At 34.0% G+C, this 19,077-nt stretch overlaps 1 protein-coding gene across 18 annotated transcripts in view; it reads left to right on the top strand.

Moving 5' to 3' along the window:
* The window catches only part of FRYL (FRY like transcription coactivator), a 293,278-nt gene that overhangs the window by 178,003 nt on the left and 96,198 nt on the right, over positions 1–19,077 (top strand). For 15 of the 18 annotated variants that reach the window (XM_089911901.1, XM_089911907.1, XM_089911905.1 and 12 more), the window contains 9 exons: positions 511–590; positions 974–1,054; positions 3,823–3,991; positions 4,267–4,359; positions 11,816–11,914; positions 12,953–13,054; positions 15,992–16,036; positions 18,476–18,579; positions 18,779–18,887. In XM_089911901.1, coding sequence (XP_089768027.1) covers positions 511–590; positions 974–1,054; positions 3,823–3,991; positions 4,267–4,359; positions 11,816–11,914; positions 12,953–13,054; positions 15,992–16,036; positions 18,476–18,579; positions 18,779–18,887 — 882 coding nt within the window. The remainder of the gene's footprint in view (positions 1–510; positions 591–973; positions 1,055–3,822; positions 3,992–4,266; positions 4,360–11,815; positions 11,915–12,952; positions 13,055–15,991; positions 16,037–18,475; positions 18,580–18,778; positions 18,888–19,077) is intronic. The other 3 variants (XM_089911908.1, XM_022564636.3, XM_022564627.3) reach the window with 1 other exon arrangement.

Here is a 19,077-nt window from a genome sequence, read left to right as displayed (position 1 = left end):
CATGTAATTTTTAAAGAACTAAACAAAACAAACATTTAAATAACAAATTTCTAATAAAACCATAAATAATTTTAAATTGTTGGGAAAGTTGGAGTCCCTTTTGGATATTATTATGATAGAAAATCAGAGTATATGAAGCCTGGCTCAGTCAAAGTTTACTTTCCTATAGGTGTTGCAGAGAGTCACCCATGAGTGTTTTTTTAACTTGCGGACAGTGACAATTGTAGTAACAACAATGACTATTTTTTCATCTGCATAGTCTATAGTTTAAAGATTAGCAATTATAAAGCTTAATGTTCATGATTTTAGAGCTTGTTAAAGTAGATGTTCAACTAAGTTCTTAGAGAAAAATAATAGCATTCATAGAAAAGGGGAAGATTGACAGATTAATAAATAGTAAGTCATATCTTGAAAACTAAAATTGATTATTGACTTGGTTATTTGAAATGATGAGAATACTCATAAAAGACCTGTAACCTGTTTAGCACACACTTGATTTTTTTTTTCTAGATTCCTGTTCATCCTGTGCCTGATCCCTTAGTTCATGAAGTTCTAAACTTAGCTTTTAAGCACTTTAAACATAAGGAAGGGTAAGTAAAATGCTTACGGGACTGTTGCTTTTATCTGCGGTCCAGATTTAGACTGTTAATTTGAACCCTCATAAATCATTTGTTTTCTGAAGTTCAAAGCAATTATCTTCCTGTATTTTTTAGTCCACAGGAGATGCTTATGGGAAAGATTTTGTAAAAATGATTCTTAAAACCATTGATTGAATTTATAAGAATCAGGCTAAATTTCCTGGCAAATTGAAATCTAGAGAGAGAAGAAAATTCATGTGGTTTTTATCATCCTATAAATGAATCTTCAGAGAAAATTTATACAACACCCTGATAAGGAATTTTCAGAGTTATTAAGAAAGAGAGTTTGTAGAAAAATTTTATGAAATAATACGTTTGTTCTTTTGCTATTTTAGATATTCAGGAACCAACACTGGGAATGTGCATATTATTGCAGATTTATATGCAGAAGTGATAGGCGTTCTTGCCCAATCAAAGTAAGTTTTATAAATCACTGATTTTGATTTGTTTTGCGTTTTAGAATTCTCATTGCTAACTAATAGAATAGACACTGACAGTTTTAGATCTTTTTTTTTTTTTCCATAGAGTTATTGTGAAGTCTGTTTCACCTTTTATTATTTTGCTGCTCTGTTCCTTAGAGCAGGGGTCCCCAACCTTTTTGGCACCAGGGACTTGTTTCGTGGAAGAGAATTTTTCCACGGTGAGGGAGGTGGGGGATGGTGGCAGATGATGGTTCAGGCGGTAATGCAAGTGATGGGGGGGATGGTTCAGGCAGTTATGCGAGCGATGGGGGAGCGGCAGGTGAAGCTTCGCTCGCTTGCCCTCCGCTCACCTCCTGCTGCGTGGCCCGGTTCCCAACAGGCCGTGGACAGCTATTGGTCCATGGCCTGGGGGTTGGGGACCCCTGCTTTAGAGGAATTTTAAGTGACGCCCATACCTCAGTTCCACAACTTGTCTTCATTATTTGGGGTTTTCCATAAAACCTGAATTGAGGAAGTAAGAAATTGCCAAGAATAGTCAGGTCATTACCTTATTCCCTATTTTTCACAGTTCTATGAGAAGTGTTTTTATAAATCTTTCTTATAGAACTCTTGTCGAAGCTAATAATTACTTTTAATAGTTTCTACTTGAATGCTTTTATTTCTGAGATAGCAATGCAGTGTCTTCCTTCTAACCATCTTATTTATTTTAATACTGAACAGAGTTTTGAATAGGTGGAAGACATACCAAAAAGGAAAGATAAAGATACTAGAGTACTCCATAAAGAGGGTGTTATTCATTAGGAGTTACATGCATTGAGTTGTATTGAACCATCATTATCGTAAACGGTAGAAAAGATGTTTGTCTTTAGTATCGCGTGCTTGCTCTAAAGACTATGGAAGATTTTGAATTTCCTTTGATGCTACTGGGAAATTTGTAAGGAAAAAAGTATCAGTTTAGATTTTCTTGGGTGCTATTTAAAGAATAAAGGGCCCTGAAATCATCCTATAGCAACCTTTTTCAGTTCTAAGAAAGCAACAATTATTGTTAATGTTTAGTAGTTTAGATTTTAATATGAAGTAATGTATTTTATTATTTGGTAGTTACTATCCTTTAATTTAGTATTATTTATGTTTTATCCTTTGTAGTTTACCAGGGACCCTTGTATGCCCAATGCTATAGAACTTAGAACATAGTTGGAGTACTTGAAATGACTTAGACGTAGACAATAGTATTTTAATATTGTGTTTATATTTAATCAACAAGGAATCCCTGTTTCAGGAATGTAGCTGCAAAAACATGAGCAATGATGTATTTCTTTTCATGGCACAGTAGTTCATATTATCATTTTTATTGAAAATGATTTTCTGTCAGGATATAGGTTAGAAGTGCTAAATAACACATGAGCAAGTTGGGTCCAGAAGAACCCTACATCATAGCTAAGTTAAATCTAGGATGGTAAGGGTAGTAAATCTAAATGGCCAATGGTAAATTGATGAAATGACGCTCAGCCTCACTGGTCTAGTTGTAAGAGAAATGCCACTCAGAGCAATATTGAGGTGTTTTCCACCCAAACATAAAACGCGCATGGGAAAAAACGTGGATGGATCCACATTAGGCTGGGCTGATGGCACCGACATTTGAGAGGAAAGGTGGTGAGGTGGGAAAGGGGTGGGGAGAAAGAAAGGGCTGGGGGTGTTTTAGAATCTTGTCAATACATTTCCTTTGATTATAGTGACTAATAATTATTATGAAAAATTTAATAGGAAAAATCCTTGGATTCTAATAATATTGCAATGGGAAGATTTTTATCCACTTTATATTTTCTTTATAAAATGCAAAAGAACACTTTCATGGAAAATGGTGTTGTATTTTACAAGACTGAAATGGAAGTGGAGAAGTTATACTTCGTATCATGGATCCATATTTCATTAACATGTAATTAATATCCATGTTTAATTAATATTAATTTGTACTCAGTGCCCATTGGGAAGTATGCCTCATTTGTCATTATAACTTTCCGAGAACTGGTTTCCCCAAGTAACATCAGCAATAAAACCTTTGTTTCATAGAGGGGGAAAGTGAAGTATTATTGATTAACAAACTATCAGGTATCTTTTTCCATTGTAAGCAAAGAAAAACTTAGTAGCCTTAACTGTTGTAGTCATTTGAATCCAGGATGTTGCTCAGCATTTCAAAAGCATTTTGATTCTTCAGCTGATTCCCATTGTGAGACCAGTGCTCTCCCTCTCATCATCTTCAGGTTTTCTACAGTGTAAGGAGATAATAATTTTAAGAGATACTTAGTAGTCTACAAGTGATTGGTTTATCTCTTTGAACAAATATGTAGTCTCCAGTCTGCTCTCCATGTAACCCAAATTGCAGACTTTATCAAAATGAGTCTTAGAATTTAGAGACACTCTCTGATTTGCATGTGGATGTTTTATGGGCGGGTTATTAGATCTTATTTTTATGATGATTACGAACTATTAAATGGTAATGATGCTGTATTGATGGTATTATAGGAATAAGAAATTCTAATAAGAATTTCTCCTTAAGGCATTTTTTTATTTGAAAAAATAAATGAACAGTAAATTTAGAATAAGAAATATTTTTGTTATCTATGTTTTTCTGGGTAATTTTGATGAGGGCAGAGAAAGGAGATGGTGTTTAGGTAAAATACTTCTTGATTTCAACCTTAAATATCGTGTGGGAAATGAGTGTTTTCAATTCATATCAAATTGTGTATCCGTGTACATTAAAGGTTTCAGGCTGTGAGGAAGAAGTTTGTGACAGAGTTAAAAGAACTGCGACAAAAGGAACAAAGTCCACATGTGGTACAAAGCGTCATCAGCTTAATAATGGGAATGAAATTTTTCCGAGTGAAAATGTATCCTGTAGAAGATTTTGAAGCATCATTTCAGTTCATGCAGGTGATCTGCAGTAATTAGAATTAGCCTAACAGTGGTTGTTTTTGCTTTTCATGACTATTTAAAAGAAACAAAATAAATATAATTAATGACATTACTAATTCCTTACTCCAAGCGTTAAATTGCCAGAAGTGTGAATTAATTTTCTTTTTAAATTTGAACATGATTTGAACTTAGCTTTCTGGTAAAATTGCAGAGTATTTACAAAATTATTGTGATATTAACATTTCTATAATCTTCCTCCTTTTTAAATCTAATATGCCTTTTTCCCTCTCAAGGAATGTGCTCAGTATTTCTTAGAAGTAAAGGATAAAGATATAAAACATGCACTTGCTGGTTTATTTGTGGAGATTCTTATCCCTGTAGCTGCTGTAAGTATATTTTTAATTTTATATTGCATTTTAAAAGTACTTTTTTTGTTGAAGAAGTTACCACACGTGATATTCTTACTTTCTGGTAACCTCATAGACGATAAAGCGGAAACTTTGAATGTAGTGGGAGTATGGGGTAAATCGTTATTAGACACATAGCAGAAGAGCATCAATCAGTCTTTTAATCAAAAGAACAAGCCCAGGCCCTTAAGATTTAGAGACTGTTAGGAAGGCAGAGTATTTGCAACCTAGAAGTAATGATTATCTCAAGTAGCTCAGTGTAACACACTGCATTTAATGGCATTTGCTCCTTACAAAATGGCAGCCATTTTAATGCCTCTGAAGAATTTAAAAGTACTGTGACATGTATCCTAGAGTTTACAGGATTGTCTCAGTTTTAAAAGTTAATTTCTATAGTTGCCATGACATCCATCATACCTGTCAAAATATGTATTCTAAATTATTTAGAAAATATGGCTGCTATAAGTATGGTTCCAGTAACTTCTAGGGAAGCAGATTTATAGAAGCTTTTCTAGGTCTAAATTCATTGTGTTATTCAAAAATAATTCTGTAGTTACTAGTAACATAGCATGGTATAAATAGGATTCGGGGATTTTAGAATACTTGGACATGCTAGATTTTTTTGTTTCCTGGGTTTTTTGTGGTATGTGTTATGCCACTCACTTTCAGTATACTACGTACTGCTGTATAAATGATATTCTTTATATATATACGTATAATTTCATTTAAAAACACTTATGGAGGTAAAATTGACTTAAATTACACATATTTAAAGTGTACAATTAGACATGTATATGCCTGTAAAACCTTCACCACAGTCAAGATAATGTACGTACCTATCATACTTCAGAAGTTTCCTCATGTTCCTTTTTAATCCCCGCCCCCCCACTCACTCCACATTGTTCTCGGGTAACCATTGATTTTTCTATTCCTCTACTTAGTTTTGGGTTTTCTAGAATTTTTTTTTTTTTTTTTTGCGGTACGCGAGCCTCTCACTGCTGTGGCCTCTCCTGTTGCGGAGCACAGGCTCTGGACGCGCAGGCTCAGGGGCCATGGCTCACGGGCCCAGCCGCTCCGCGGCACATGGGATCCTCCCGGACCGGGGCACGAACCCGTGTCCCCTGCATCGGCAGGCGGACTCTCAATCACTGCGCCACCAGGGAAGCCCTAGAATTTTATATTAATGGAATCTTACAGTACAGACTCTTTTTTTCTGGCTTCTTTCACTCTGCACAATTATTTTGAGTTCCAACTATGTTACAGAATATATCAGCGGTTTATACATTGTTGACTAGTATTTCATTGTATGGATATACCACAGTTCGGTTATGTGTTTATCTGTTTTTGGGCATTTGGGTTGTTTCAAGGTTTTATTTTTATATAAATTTATTTATTTTTGGCTGCATTGGGTCTTCGTTGCTGCGTGCGGACTTTTCTCTAGTTGCGGCGAGTGGGGGCTACTCTTCGTTGTGGTGCGCGGGCTTCTCATTGCAGTGGCTTCTCTTGTTGCGGAGCACGGGCTCTAGGCATGTGGCCTTCAGTAGTTGTGGCTCGCATATCTGATTTATTCTTTTATAAGTTGTGCTTTTGGTATCGTACCTATGAAGTCTTTGCCTAACCCAGGGTAACAAAAGTTTTCTATGTTTCAGTTTCGGGATTTACTTTTAGGTCAGTGATCTATTTTGAGTTAATTTTGTATATGGTATGAGGTATGGATTGAAATTTTGTTTTGTTTAATTCTTTTTGTTTTTGCAAATATCATCCAGTTGTTCCTGTACCGTTTCACTTGTTTGTTTACAACTCTTTCTAAGTACATTAGTTCCTTTGTCAGAAAATTCAATTGACTCTATTTGTGTGGGTCTTTTTCTGACTCTATTCTGTTCCAATGATCTGTGTGTATATTCTTACAACAATGGTATACTATGTTAATTACTGTAGTAAGTTAGAAGGCAGGTAGTATATATACATCTTCCAACTTTATGTTTTTTCAAAAAAATTTTGGCTCTTCTAGGTCTACTGCATTTACATATAAATTTTAGAATCACCTGGTCCATTAAAAAAATCTAGTGGGATTTGATTGGGATTGGATTAAATTAGTCAATAAATTGGGAGGACAGACATCTTAATATTGATTCTTGCAATTCATGAACATAGCTTCTCTCCTTTTACTTAGGTCTTTATTTTCTGTCAACAGTGTTTGGTAGTTTTCAGTGTACAGGTCTTGAGTATATTTTGTTAAATTTAGCCCTAGGCATTTCATATTTTTATGCTACTCTAAATGGCACTGTTTTAAAATTTCATTTTCCAGGTGCTCAAAATACTTTTCAATGTACATATTTTTTTTTTTTTTGGCTGCATTGGGTCTTCGTTGTTGCACACTGGCTTTCTCTAGTTGCAGTGAACAGGGGCTACTCTTCATTGCAGTGCGCGGGCTTCTCGTTGCGGTGGCTTCTCTTGTCGCAGAGCATGGGCTCTAGGCGCATAGGCTTCAGTAGTTGTGGCGCATGGGCTCCGTAGTTGTGGCTTGCAGGCTCTACGGCGCAGGCTCCGTAGTTGTGGCGCACGGGCTTAGTTGCTCCACGGCATGTGGGATCTTCTCGGACCAGGGCTCGAACCCATGTCCCCTGCATTGGCAGGTGGATTCTTAACCACTGTGCCACCAGGGAAGCCCCAGTGTGCATATTTTATTTTTGCCTTATTGCACTGGCTAGGACTCTCAGTACAAGGATAAATAGAAGTGATGAGAACAGACTCCATTCACATCTTAGGGCTAAAGTCATCAATCTTTTACCAATAAGTATGATGTTACCTGTAGATTTTTCATAGATGCCTTTTATCATATTGAGGAAATTTACTTCCATTCCTAGTTTGTTAAGAGTTTTTTTTCAGGAATGAATGTTGGATTTTGTTAAATGCTTTTTTTTTCCTCTGTCTACTGAAGTAATCATATATTCTGTTTTGTTCATTAATATGGTGAACTACATTGATTGATTTTTCAAATGTTGGATCAACCATATATTCCTGGGGTTAAACTCCTCTTGATCATGATAAGATTTTTTTAATATATTGTTAGATTTTATTTGCTAGGTTTTTTTCTTTTGAGAATTTTTGCGCTTATCTATGTTCATGGGGGCTGTTGGTCTGTGGTTTTCTTGCAATGTCTTTGTTTTTAGTAACAAGTTAATGTTGAAGAAGTTTGTGCAGAATTGACTCTACATCTTCCTTTGGAGTTGGGTAGAATTCACCAATAAAGCCACCTGGCCTGGGATTTTTCTCGTGGCAAGCTTTTTAACTACCAGATAATTTTCTTCAAAATACATAGGGCTGCTCAGACTGTTTCTTCTTGAGTACGCTTTCATGTCTTTCTAAGGAGTTTGCCCATTTTGTGTGAATTATCCAATTTATTGTAAAGTTGGACATAATATTCCCTTAGTTTCTTTAAATAGCTATAGGATCTGTAGTGACCTCTTCCATTCCAAATATTGGTAGTTTGTGACTTTTCTCCTTTTGTCCTAATCTGTCTGGCTAGAAGTTTATTGATTGTATTGATCTTCTCAAAGAACCAGCTTTTGACTTTATTGATGTTCTCTATTTAACTCATTTCTAGTTGGATTTTTATTATTTTTCTTCTACTTACTCTAAATTTGCTCTTTTTTTCCCTGCTAGTTTCTTAAGGTGGAAAGCTGAGGTCATCAAGACCTTTTCTCTTTTCTAATATAAGCACTTAATGCATATATTTCCCTCTAAGTAGTTCTACAGTGGCAGCCCACAAATTCTGATATCTTGTGTTTTCATTTTCATAAAGCTCAAAATACTTTCTGCTGTCTTTTTTGAAATCCAAGGGTTATTTAGAAGCATTTTATTTAATGTCTAAACATTTGGGGATTTTCCAGAGATCTTCAGGTGACTCACTTTTAATTTGTGGTTGCAGAACATATTTGGTATGCTTGAATCCCATTAGATGCATTGAAATTTGTTTCTTGGGCCAGAATATCATTTATTTTGATGAATGTTCCATGTGCACTTGAAAAGACTGTATACTGCTGTTGGATAGAGTGTTCTATGAATATCCATTAGGGCAGATTGGTTAATAGTGTTCTTCAACTCTGCTGATTTCCTCTCTACTTGTTCTGTCAACTACTGAGAGAGGAGTATTGAAATCTGACCAACTGTTTCTCTTTGCAGTTCTGTCAATTTTTGCTTGCTGTATGTTTAAGCTCTGTCATGAAACACATGTATGTTTAGGATTGTATATCCTCTTTAATTAACACCATTATCATTGTGAAATAACCTTCCTTATCTCTGATAACATTCTTTGCTCTGAAATCTACTTTATCTGATATTAATATAGCCACTCCTGCTTCCTTTTGATTGTATAAGGATAGTATATCTTTTTCCATTTTTTCCTTTTAATCTACTTGTGTTTTTATATTAAAATATATACATATATATATATATATTTTTTTTTTTTTTTGTAGGCAGGATATGGTTGGTTCTTGCTTTTTTATCCAGTCTGACAATCTCTGCCTTTTAATTGGGCACCACATAACATTTGATATGATTAGTGATACAGTTATTTTAAATCTGTCATCTTCTGATTATGTTTTTAATTTTCCCATCTGTTCTTTGTTTCCTTTTTCTACTATTTTTTTGGATTAATTGAATATTTTTGTGATTCTTTTATCTCCTTTGTTGGCTTATTAGCTATATCTCATTGTTTTGTCATTTAATTGTTTATGGTATACATCTTTAACTTATTGTTGTCTACCTCAAGTGATATTATACTGTTCATGTGTAGTGTAAAAACCATACACAATGGTACACTTTAATTTCTTCCCTGAAAATTCTCACACAGCAGTAAGCTGGGGCCATCAAAGGGCTCACCTCATCTATTTTCCATTCCTCAGGGGTCACCTTCTTTTGTTGACTGATGTATAATGTTTTGCGTATCATTTCATATATTTTGTTCCTTTTTGGTTGTTTCAGATGGTAAAATAAGTCTAGCCCCCTTTACACCACCTTGGCTAGAAATGGAAGTTAGTTAAGATTCACTTTATTCAGGTTTTATTCTATTTAAAATATTTTAAAATGAAGAAATTTATTTTCATACTGAGAATCAAATGTAACTGTTTTGACTTTTATTTTTAAATATTGAATTAATTGACTTGTGATCTATGTGTTCACATGGAATGGTTTATGGTATTCAGGTCCTATCTTTAGAACATGTTCAGAAAAGATGGACAGGGAATTGTAAGAAAAATTAAGAATTTAAAATATTAATGACATAGCAGTTGTAGAGATTGGCATGATTTTTTTTACCAGTTTTGAATATTTACTTATATTTAAATACTTGAAGATTTCTTAAATGAGTACAAACAGAAGTCAAGAACTATAAGTTTGTAAGTAGCTTGAGTCAAATACCCCACCCCCACTCTCACCTCAGTTTTAACTGTGAATATAGGTTCATTTTGCCAAAAAGAAAACATGATCATTTATAAAACCACGTCAGCTTAGCTATGAAGTAGCTATGTACTTAATGAAGCACATCATTAGTGCATGGACTTCAATTTCTTTTCCTAGAAATGGTTTGAAACGCTGCGTATCCATCCCAAATTGTCATTTGTGCTTCCCCCTTGTCTGAAAAATCTCTTTTTGCCAGATATCTGAGATTATGTTGTAGTTTCTAAGGTAACTCATCAAAAGGAGCAGATTGTGGGAAGAAAGACCCTCGACTGTGGTCCATTATTACTGTGTTGCCAATTCTTCTTTTATGCCATGTTTGCTTTTGTATTTTATTTGTTTACTAGGGTTGCCCTTACAAAGTACCACAAACTAGGTGGCTTAAACAACAAAAATTTATTGTCTCACATTTATGGAGGCTAGATGTCTAAGACCAAGGTGTTGCCAGGTTGATTTTTCTCTGAGTGCTGTGAGGAAGATCTGTTCCATGCCTCTTGCCTAACTTCTGTAGTTTACTGAAAATCTTTGACCTTCTTTGTCTTATAGATGTATCACCCTGATCCCTGCCATCATCTTCACATGGTGTTATCCTTGTGTGCATGTCTTTGTCCAAATTCTCCCCCCACTCCTTTTTAAAATTAATTTTTATCAGAGTGTAGTTGCTTTACAATGTTGCATTAGTTTCTACTGTACAGCAATACAGCTATACATATACATATATCCCCTCTTTTTTGGATTTCCTTCCCATTTAGGTCACCACGGAGCACTGAGTAGAGTTCCCTGAGCTATACAGTAGGTTCTCATTAGTTATCTATTTTATACCTAGTATCAATAGTGTGTATATGTCAATCCCAGTCTCCCTATTCATCCCCCGCCCCCTTTTTTAAGGACACCAGTCATGTTGGAGTAGCCCCCGCCCCAACTTCAATATGACCTCATTCTAACTTAACTAATTTTATCTGCAGTGATTTTCATATAAGGTCACATTATGAGGTATGCGGGGTTAGGACTTAAGTATATGAATTTTGGGACAATTCAATCCATAACACCAGCCTCTGCACATAGAACTCCTTCTGTCTGGAACATTCTTGCCTCTCAAATAACCTCCAGCCTCCTTTCCTGGTTAGATTCTACTTATTTATTCATTATATGTATTGAGTGCTTTCTGTGTGTCAGGGCCTCTTCTGTCCACAGGGAATACAACAATGATCAAGGTAGGAAAGACTCCCTGCTCTTACAGAGCTTACGTCTAGTGCAGAAAACTCAAACAAGTATGTAAAATTATGTATCAAGAGTATATGCCAGATGTGGTGGTAAGTACTGTGCAGAAATGTAGAGCAGGGTAGGGGCCTAAAAATTCTTGAAGTGGGCAGGGGAGTTGAAATTTTAAATAGAGTAATTAGGAAAGATCACCACCTTGAAAGAGATGGTGACGATTGAGCAAAAACCAAAGGAATAAGGGAGTAAGACATGCCATATTGGGGGGAAGAGCTTCTTAGGCAGAAGGAACCAGTGCAGACATCCTGAAGCAAGAGCATGTTTGATGTGTTCTAGGAGCAACAAAGAAGCTAGTGTGGCTGGATCCTAGCGCAGGGGGCCAGAGTCAGTGGGAGATAAGACCAGAGAGGTTAAATGGGAGGCTATTGCAGTGTTTTAGGTAAAGTAATGCCGAATTCAGCTTAGATGTTACTTCCTTCTGGAGTTTTTCCATTGGGGTCTCTTCTGAGTGCTCCAAGAGGACAGAGAATTTCCTCTTAGAGCTTCTGTTATACCACATATTCATCTGCTTGTTCACCCAGGGCCGGGACCTGGTTTATCTTACTTACTCAACATTTGGTATATTATGGGACTTCATCAGATACTCAGTGAATTATTGACTAATTTCAAACCTTACAGAAACTTATTGTAATCCTTGTATAGTTTGATCTAACACTTGTAACCATTTTCTTTGTGTTTGTATTATCTTTTTACCTAGGCTGTTAAAAATGAAGTGAATGTTCCCTGCTTGAAAAATTTTGTGGAGATGCTTTATCAGACTACTTTTGAACTGAGTTCCAGAAAGAAGCATTCATTGGTATTGAGAAACATTTCAAACCTTCATATGTTTAATTAGGAGTTTTAGTAATTGATTTATGAATTTAGTTGGGTTTTTTTTTAGTAGAGTTTTAAGAGAATTGTAAAAATTGAAATTGTAAAATATCCAAAGTGTAACACAAGGGCAAATTTTACCTATTTTCTCCTGCTCTTTTCAAAACTTTCTATTCTTAATTTTACTAGCTCTGTATTTGATAGGTTATTCAGACTTCATTCTAGGTATTTACCTGTCTTGACAGATGCTATAAATTATGTATTAGAATAAAGGAAAAGTTAAGTGCAGTCTCATATTAAACCATAAATTCCGTTATTTTACATTATAATAAATTATATCCTGAAGCATTTGATTATTTAGGAGCTATTGTCTGTCTAATTACATCTTTTCTATTCAGAGATTTAAAGCATTTTTTTTCCATTTCACCATCCACTTCAGTAACTTTGAGGGATTTTTCTGTAAATTTGTATGCAGCTTGGAGAAAGTTTGGAGAATTGGACAAATACTTGACTGTTTAAGATAGAGGTATAATAATAATAAACACTGGTTGTGCCAGGCATTGAGCCAAGTGCTTTACATTCTTTGTCTTACTTTAAGCCTCACAACCCTATAGCATGTGTGTGATTAGCATTCTCCACTTTACATGTTAGGAAAGTGAGGCTTCAAGCACTTTAACATATCCTCCCTGAAGTCACACACCTGATGAATAGAAAACTGCAACACTAATGCCGGTCTGTCCTCTGATCCCAGGGCCACTTTACTGGTTAGAGGAGGAATGGGTCTAGGGCGAAATAATAGCATATTTCTCACTTGGGGAGATGTGATAGATCAGGAAATTGTTCTTATAGAAAATCTGCCCTTTATCATTCTTTGTTAGATTACTCCCTGAGATCGTATTTTTTAAATTACAAATGGGAAAACTGCTAATAGAATTTTTTTTGTTTATGAGAATGAATGAACTATAATTTACAAGTCCAGTGCTTTTTCATAAAAATGTTATTCTCTTTCTTCTGTCTCCTATAGGCTCTATATCCATTAATTACCTGCCTTTTATGTGTCAGTCAAAAACAGTTTTTTTTAAATAACTGGCATATTTTCCTACAGAACTGTTTGTCACATTTAAAGGTAAGACTTAATCTCATTTCTGACCTGTAAATACTGACTGTAGTGTATTCACTTATGCATATACATTGAACCAGTATATAACAAAACTTTTAGTACTATAGTTCATTTGAATAGTGATACTTTAACATATTCCTTTTCTTATATGTACTTCATTCCTTCTATAGGGAATCATGTTATAGACATGAATAAACGGTTGATTAAAAATTTAGTTGGTCTTAATGAATGCAAAATTATACATTTGTAATGATTGTTTATATTATCTTGGATCTAGCAATATTTGTTAATAAATAAATTCCTTTGGAATTTCAGAGTATTAGTTAATCTTATGAAACTCTGCAGGTGCTTACTTTGCGTTTTCTCTTGAGAAAATTGAATGATGTTGGCTCAAGTCTGAATAATATGAAAAAAGCCTTGATAATAAAATATCAGTAAAAGCACATTTAGTGTTGAGTATGCCCAGCCAAATCTGAAAGTATGCTACTGGATCCACATAGACAGGAAAGCTCCTGCAATGATTCTGACTTGAATCAAGGGGTAATTAATTGTTATTAACACTGTTTGGCACATCTGTGTCCAGTCTCTTAGGATTGAAAACAAAACTGTGAGATAGAAGGATCATTATCTGCCCAGGATGCTCTGCTGGCAGAACCTAACAGGATCTTCTTTTCTCCTGTGGATAGGACCACAGTTAATATCTGACACAGAACATGGGAATATTTCTCATCTGCATGTCATGTGAATGCTTGATTTGAATACCATTTTGATACATAAATGAATATATTTGAATATTTGCTTACATGTTATAGAAACATGCAGACATGGCATTTCATTTTCTGTTATTCCTCTAAGTTAGGGTTAAGACTGAAAAACTTAAACTTGGAAGACAATGAAACCAAGGCACAGAGAGATTAAATGAGTTGTCTCTGACCCTACAGCTCATCGTGATATTGTGAGAAATAGGACTGGCTTTTTTTCCTCACTTCAGGATTGATTCACTGGACAACGTTATCCTATATATCTTTTTTTTTTTTTAATGATTTTACATATCATTTTGAAAAATACTTTGATTTCTTAGTAAGGTATACTAAAATATGTCTTTGAAAAATATTTTTGGCTGTTTTCCTCCTAGATATACATACACTGATGTTATTCATATTTGGGTGAGAATTGATATATTCTCTTTGCTCTGTTTATGAAAATTCCCAGGACCAATCAAGCTGGTTAAATTCTTTATGTCATGCAACCAGAAAATAAGTTTTATTTAAGTACATTATATTGTTTCTGTCCTTATTTTGATAATTCATACAGATTTAGGTACTGAAAGGGAATTGATCATTTTCTGGGTAGTATGATTCTTCAAACTTTTAATAACATATTTTAAGACACGCATTTAAGTGTTTCTGGAAGTTTGCTTTGTTTCATGACAATTCATACTTTTCTGTTGCTTGTTGGAATGTTTTTATATATATACGTTTGCACCTAACATATTTGCAGTTCTTTCGCAGTACTTTAACTTTTTTTTTTTTTTTTTTTTGGCTTAAGGCTTTCATTTAAAATGCTCTTTTCTTTGAACCCTTACCTCCTGTTAAATATTTCTGGCATATTGTCCATTTTCATTAATGGCTGTGTCAATCTGCCAGGCTAAAGGAGATAAGAGCCACTTAGCATGAATATTTGGAATATAGTTGTCTTGACCATTAACCTTTAACTTACATTAAGGCTCTATTCAGCAGAAATTTTATGACTTGGTTCCTGCTTGTTAAGTTTTAGATACTGTGGCTATGCTACATAGTTGAGGTAAGGAGTCGAGCATTCAGGGAAAAACTATGCTAATTATCTCTTGTGACAGGTATAATTTATTTGTTTTGTATACAGGAAAAATTGGTCCAAGATCAAGGTCTTACCTAAATTGATTTTGTTTTGAGATTCAAGTAATCTCTTGAGTTCAAAAAAATCTGTAACACTTTTCCATTTATTAGACCCACTACTCCTTAAAATAGATTTTTATTAGTATTTATTATAGGCTAGATTCTCTAAGTACAGTATCTCATTTAATTCTTAGTATAACTGAGGCCGAAAGAAGATAAATAAGCAACCCAAGTTTAGGAGCCAAAAAAGTGATAGAGATAGGATTTGCATCTAATCCATCCAGTTCGATAAAATTTGCTCTTTCTGGTCTACCATGTTACCTTTTAATGTACTATAAGGAATGTTGCTTTACTGAGTATTTTAAAAAATATTTTGGGTTATAATTCTGGGATAGTAAAAAGGCATTATTCCCTAGAGTCATAAGAATAAATATGATGCATTTTCAAGGCACTTTAAGATACCGCACAATTTTTTAAAAATTACCATACTAGTTTCTGAAGTTGGTGACCATGAAAAATGGGCATTAGTCTGTAGGTCCATAAATAGCATGAGAGAACATCAGTTTATTTTCACCGAAAGTGTTAAATCTGCTGTTTTTGTCCCAAACATAATTTGGTAGTTTCCCATTCCCCTATCTTTATGTCAAATAAGGTCATTCTGTGAAAAATGATTTTAAAGTTTCTAAAGAATAATTGAGAGAGAGAGAGAGAGAGGAGTAAGAGTAGATGCCATGTAAAAATAATTTAGATTTTTTTTCTACAGTGTATGCTTATTTTCTTTTAAAAATTGAAACTTATTTGAAATCAAATGCAGTACTTTTAGAGGAAAAATTAGATAGTTAAAAATTTATCTATTTTCTCTCAGTTTGAGTGTTGTAGATGTATCCCATGATGCCCAAATTATAGAATTTTTTTTTCTTCAGTGATTCTAGCCACTGTCTTGGACATTTCAAATTTCTTCTAAATAGAGACCTTGGTGAAGAGCTGTCTTGTTTTGTGCTTATTTTCATCTAACATGCATGTGCTGCATCTCATGTTTATGTTTGCTGTCTCACATTGCTTTATTTAGATGCCATCTAACAACAGTATCAGAAAACAAATAGAAACACTCCAGGTGAGTCGTGTTGATGTTACAAAGTAAAATATTGCTGTATCTCCTTTAAGTGTGGCTTTTTTCCCCCTTTACCTATGGCTGCGTTGCATGTCCAACGTATTTATTTAAGCCTGCTTCTCGTATTGTAAAAGAAGAGCAGCACACAGCGGGAACATTCTACCGAAAGTTTAATATTAATGTGGTCCCAAGAAGATGAATTTAAGAGAGAGAAGTGATACCGAATGTTGATTTTTAACCATAATCTTCAGTTTTAAAATATTCTGTTTAATTAAAATTAGCTGTTATAAATGATGCTTTTTATAACATTTTCCAATGAAATTCAGGAGACAGTAACTCAGATTTTGAATATGATTTTGATGCAACACTTTAAAACTACAATCCTACTGGTTTGAGTTTTAAACAAATCTTTTGTTGTTGTTGTTCACAGTAGGAAAAAAAGGAAGAAACATTAAAATGATTGCTGCCAAAGAGCATATTTGCCTGACATCAAAACTGTATTATTTAAAATAGATAAGTAATAAGAACCTGCTGTTAAAAAAAAAAGAAAGAAAAAAGAATTTAAAAAATTGTATTATACGTTAATACTACTGGATTTTATTAATGTAATCTGATTATTCAAATTAGACCAAAATTGTAACTAGGGAATTATGTATCTTTGTTTAAGGATCAGATCAATTTAGGATGTTTTCATTATTCAGAGATATATAACAGCATTGCAGTTACCGAATAAACAATTATATAATTTTTATCACTTTTTATCTTTTCTGGAATTGTTCATTATAAAATAAGTCTGCTTTGTAAAACATAGTAGTCCATCTTGGAAAGTTTGAAAATCAAATTTTGTTTCATGCCAGATACCTCAGCACATAAGATAATCCAAATACTTTATTAACAATTTATATGAGAAGAACTTTTATGTGGAATTGGACTTAAATATTTCTATTATATAATTTATTATATGTTAATTTGTAGTATTCATATTTTGAAAGGATAATTTAACTATGTGAAGGTATTATTTGGAGTGTACATAAAACTAATTGAACTCATATTTTGACATTTGAGACCTTGCATTTAAGTGATAGAAAAGAAAGTACTACAAAAAGCTTGGTTGTTATATTAGTAAGATATATTGTGTGTAACTTTATATGTTACTTTAGTTACATTAGTAACAAATTAATAGAAAACTACTTGGGGAGTGTATTTGAAATTTGGAATCGTGGATTTGGCAGTAGGAGGAGAGACTGGCTTTGAGACTCCATTCTGAATTATATCAAATTTTCATATACATAGATGTGCAAAATTATATTTTCTAGTGGTTGTCTTTTTTAAAAACATGTCCAGTGGTAATCTTGTTACATTGCTTTTCATCATACGTAGTAGATGTCTATTATTCTGTAGTCTGAGAAAACATAAAATAGGATGGTAAATTACTTAATATTTAAAAACTCCCTTTTGTCCATTGTTATATATAAAATAATTGTTTAACAATAAGAAATCTCTCAAACCAGATTAAATAAATGGTAATTTATAGGACTAAATGCATCCTACAACTAATTAACAGATGCATAAAGAGTTTCTCCTACTAAAGGGATTATTAGCTAATTTTCAAAATTTACAATTAAATCTCATTACATGTCTCTTGTCATTTAAGAACTTCACTTTTTATAATAGCTAGTATGAAGAAAAGGTTTGCTGATCAAATTGCGATTGAAATGGATACTTTTCTGATTTTAAATAAGAATGTTCTAGTTCTAAATTAAAAAATTAAAGGTAAACACCTGACACTTACTGAGCATTTAACATGTGTCAGGCAGTGTTCCAAGTGCTTTTCACGTAATAACTCCCTTAATCTGTGAGGCAGGTACCGTGTTATCTCCATTTTAGAGCTGAGGAAACTGTTTCACCAACTGATCCAAGGATGGGGTTTGGCCAGTCATTCCTAATTTCAGAGTCTATGCTCTTAACCCACCATTCTATATTCCTTCTTTTAAGTATAATCACTCAATAATATTTTGCATTATTCCATAAACACAAATATCTATAACAATATTTGGTGTTGTAAATTTTAACTGTGTATGAGCTGCAATGAATTACAGCAGAGATGAGCAATCCTTTTATCATTATGTCAGTATTGTTGTGTGTCCCATTTACCATTAGGTAAGTTGAAGTGTGTATAATTTCAGAGTTCTTAGAGATACTAATAGTATTTTGTTTTGAGAATATAAGGGATGGCTCAATTTCCTTATTTATGTTTGCTTTTGAGCTCTCTGTACTTACCGTATACCAAATATATACTTACATATTTAAACCTGTTTTAGATTGAATAAAGAAGGGAATGGAGAGGGCTTTTAGTTGTTGACAGAGAATATAATTGATCTTAAATTACGGCAAGTACTTTGATAAATAAGCTTATTTTTATTCTCTTTTGCTTCTAAACAGAATAAAGATCCTAAAATGTCTCGAGTTGCACTGGAATCTTTGTATAGATTGTTGTGGGTCTATGTAATTAGAATAAAATGTGAAAGCAACACTGTAACTCAAAGGTGAGTGCCTTTGTTTTAAAGCATATTTAAAGTAACATCTTGGTAAAAAATGCCACACTGATGAATTTTAGTTAACATTACAAATACCTTGAGGAGGAATATGAATTATCTTGACATATTATGAAGGATGCGAAGGATATTTTGCTAATGTTTTGTTGATTTCATTCTCTCTTTATGACTAAATCTTTTTTCCCTACAGTCGTCTTATGAGCATAGTGTCAGCACTTTTCCCAAAAGGGTCACGTAGTGTGGTTCCTCGTGATACACCTCTCAATATATTTGTGAAGATTATTCAGTTCATTGCTCAGGTGAGTGCCTCACCTCATAATACCTATATACATGCAAATTGTAAGAGTAGGGGACAAAGTGAGAGAGTGGCATGGGCATATATACACTACCAAACGTAAAGTAGATAGCTAGTGGGAAACAGCCGCATAGCACAGGGAGATCAGCTCGGTGCTTTGTGACCACCTAGAGGGATGGGATAGGGAGGGTGGG

Source organism: Delphinapterus leucas, chromosome 5 (assembly GCF_059928025.1).
Source record: "Delphinapterus leucas isolate spDelLeu-1000000601 "Yukka" chromosome 5, BTC_Dleu_Yukka2, whole genome shotgun sequence".
In the NCBI taxonomy this organism is placed as follows: Eukaryota; Metazoa; Chordata; class Mammalia; order Artiodactyla; family Monodontidae; genus Delphinapterus; species Delphinapterus leucas.
Note: the sequence above shows the minus strand (reverse complement) of the source record. Positions and strands in the feature narration are given on the sequence as shown.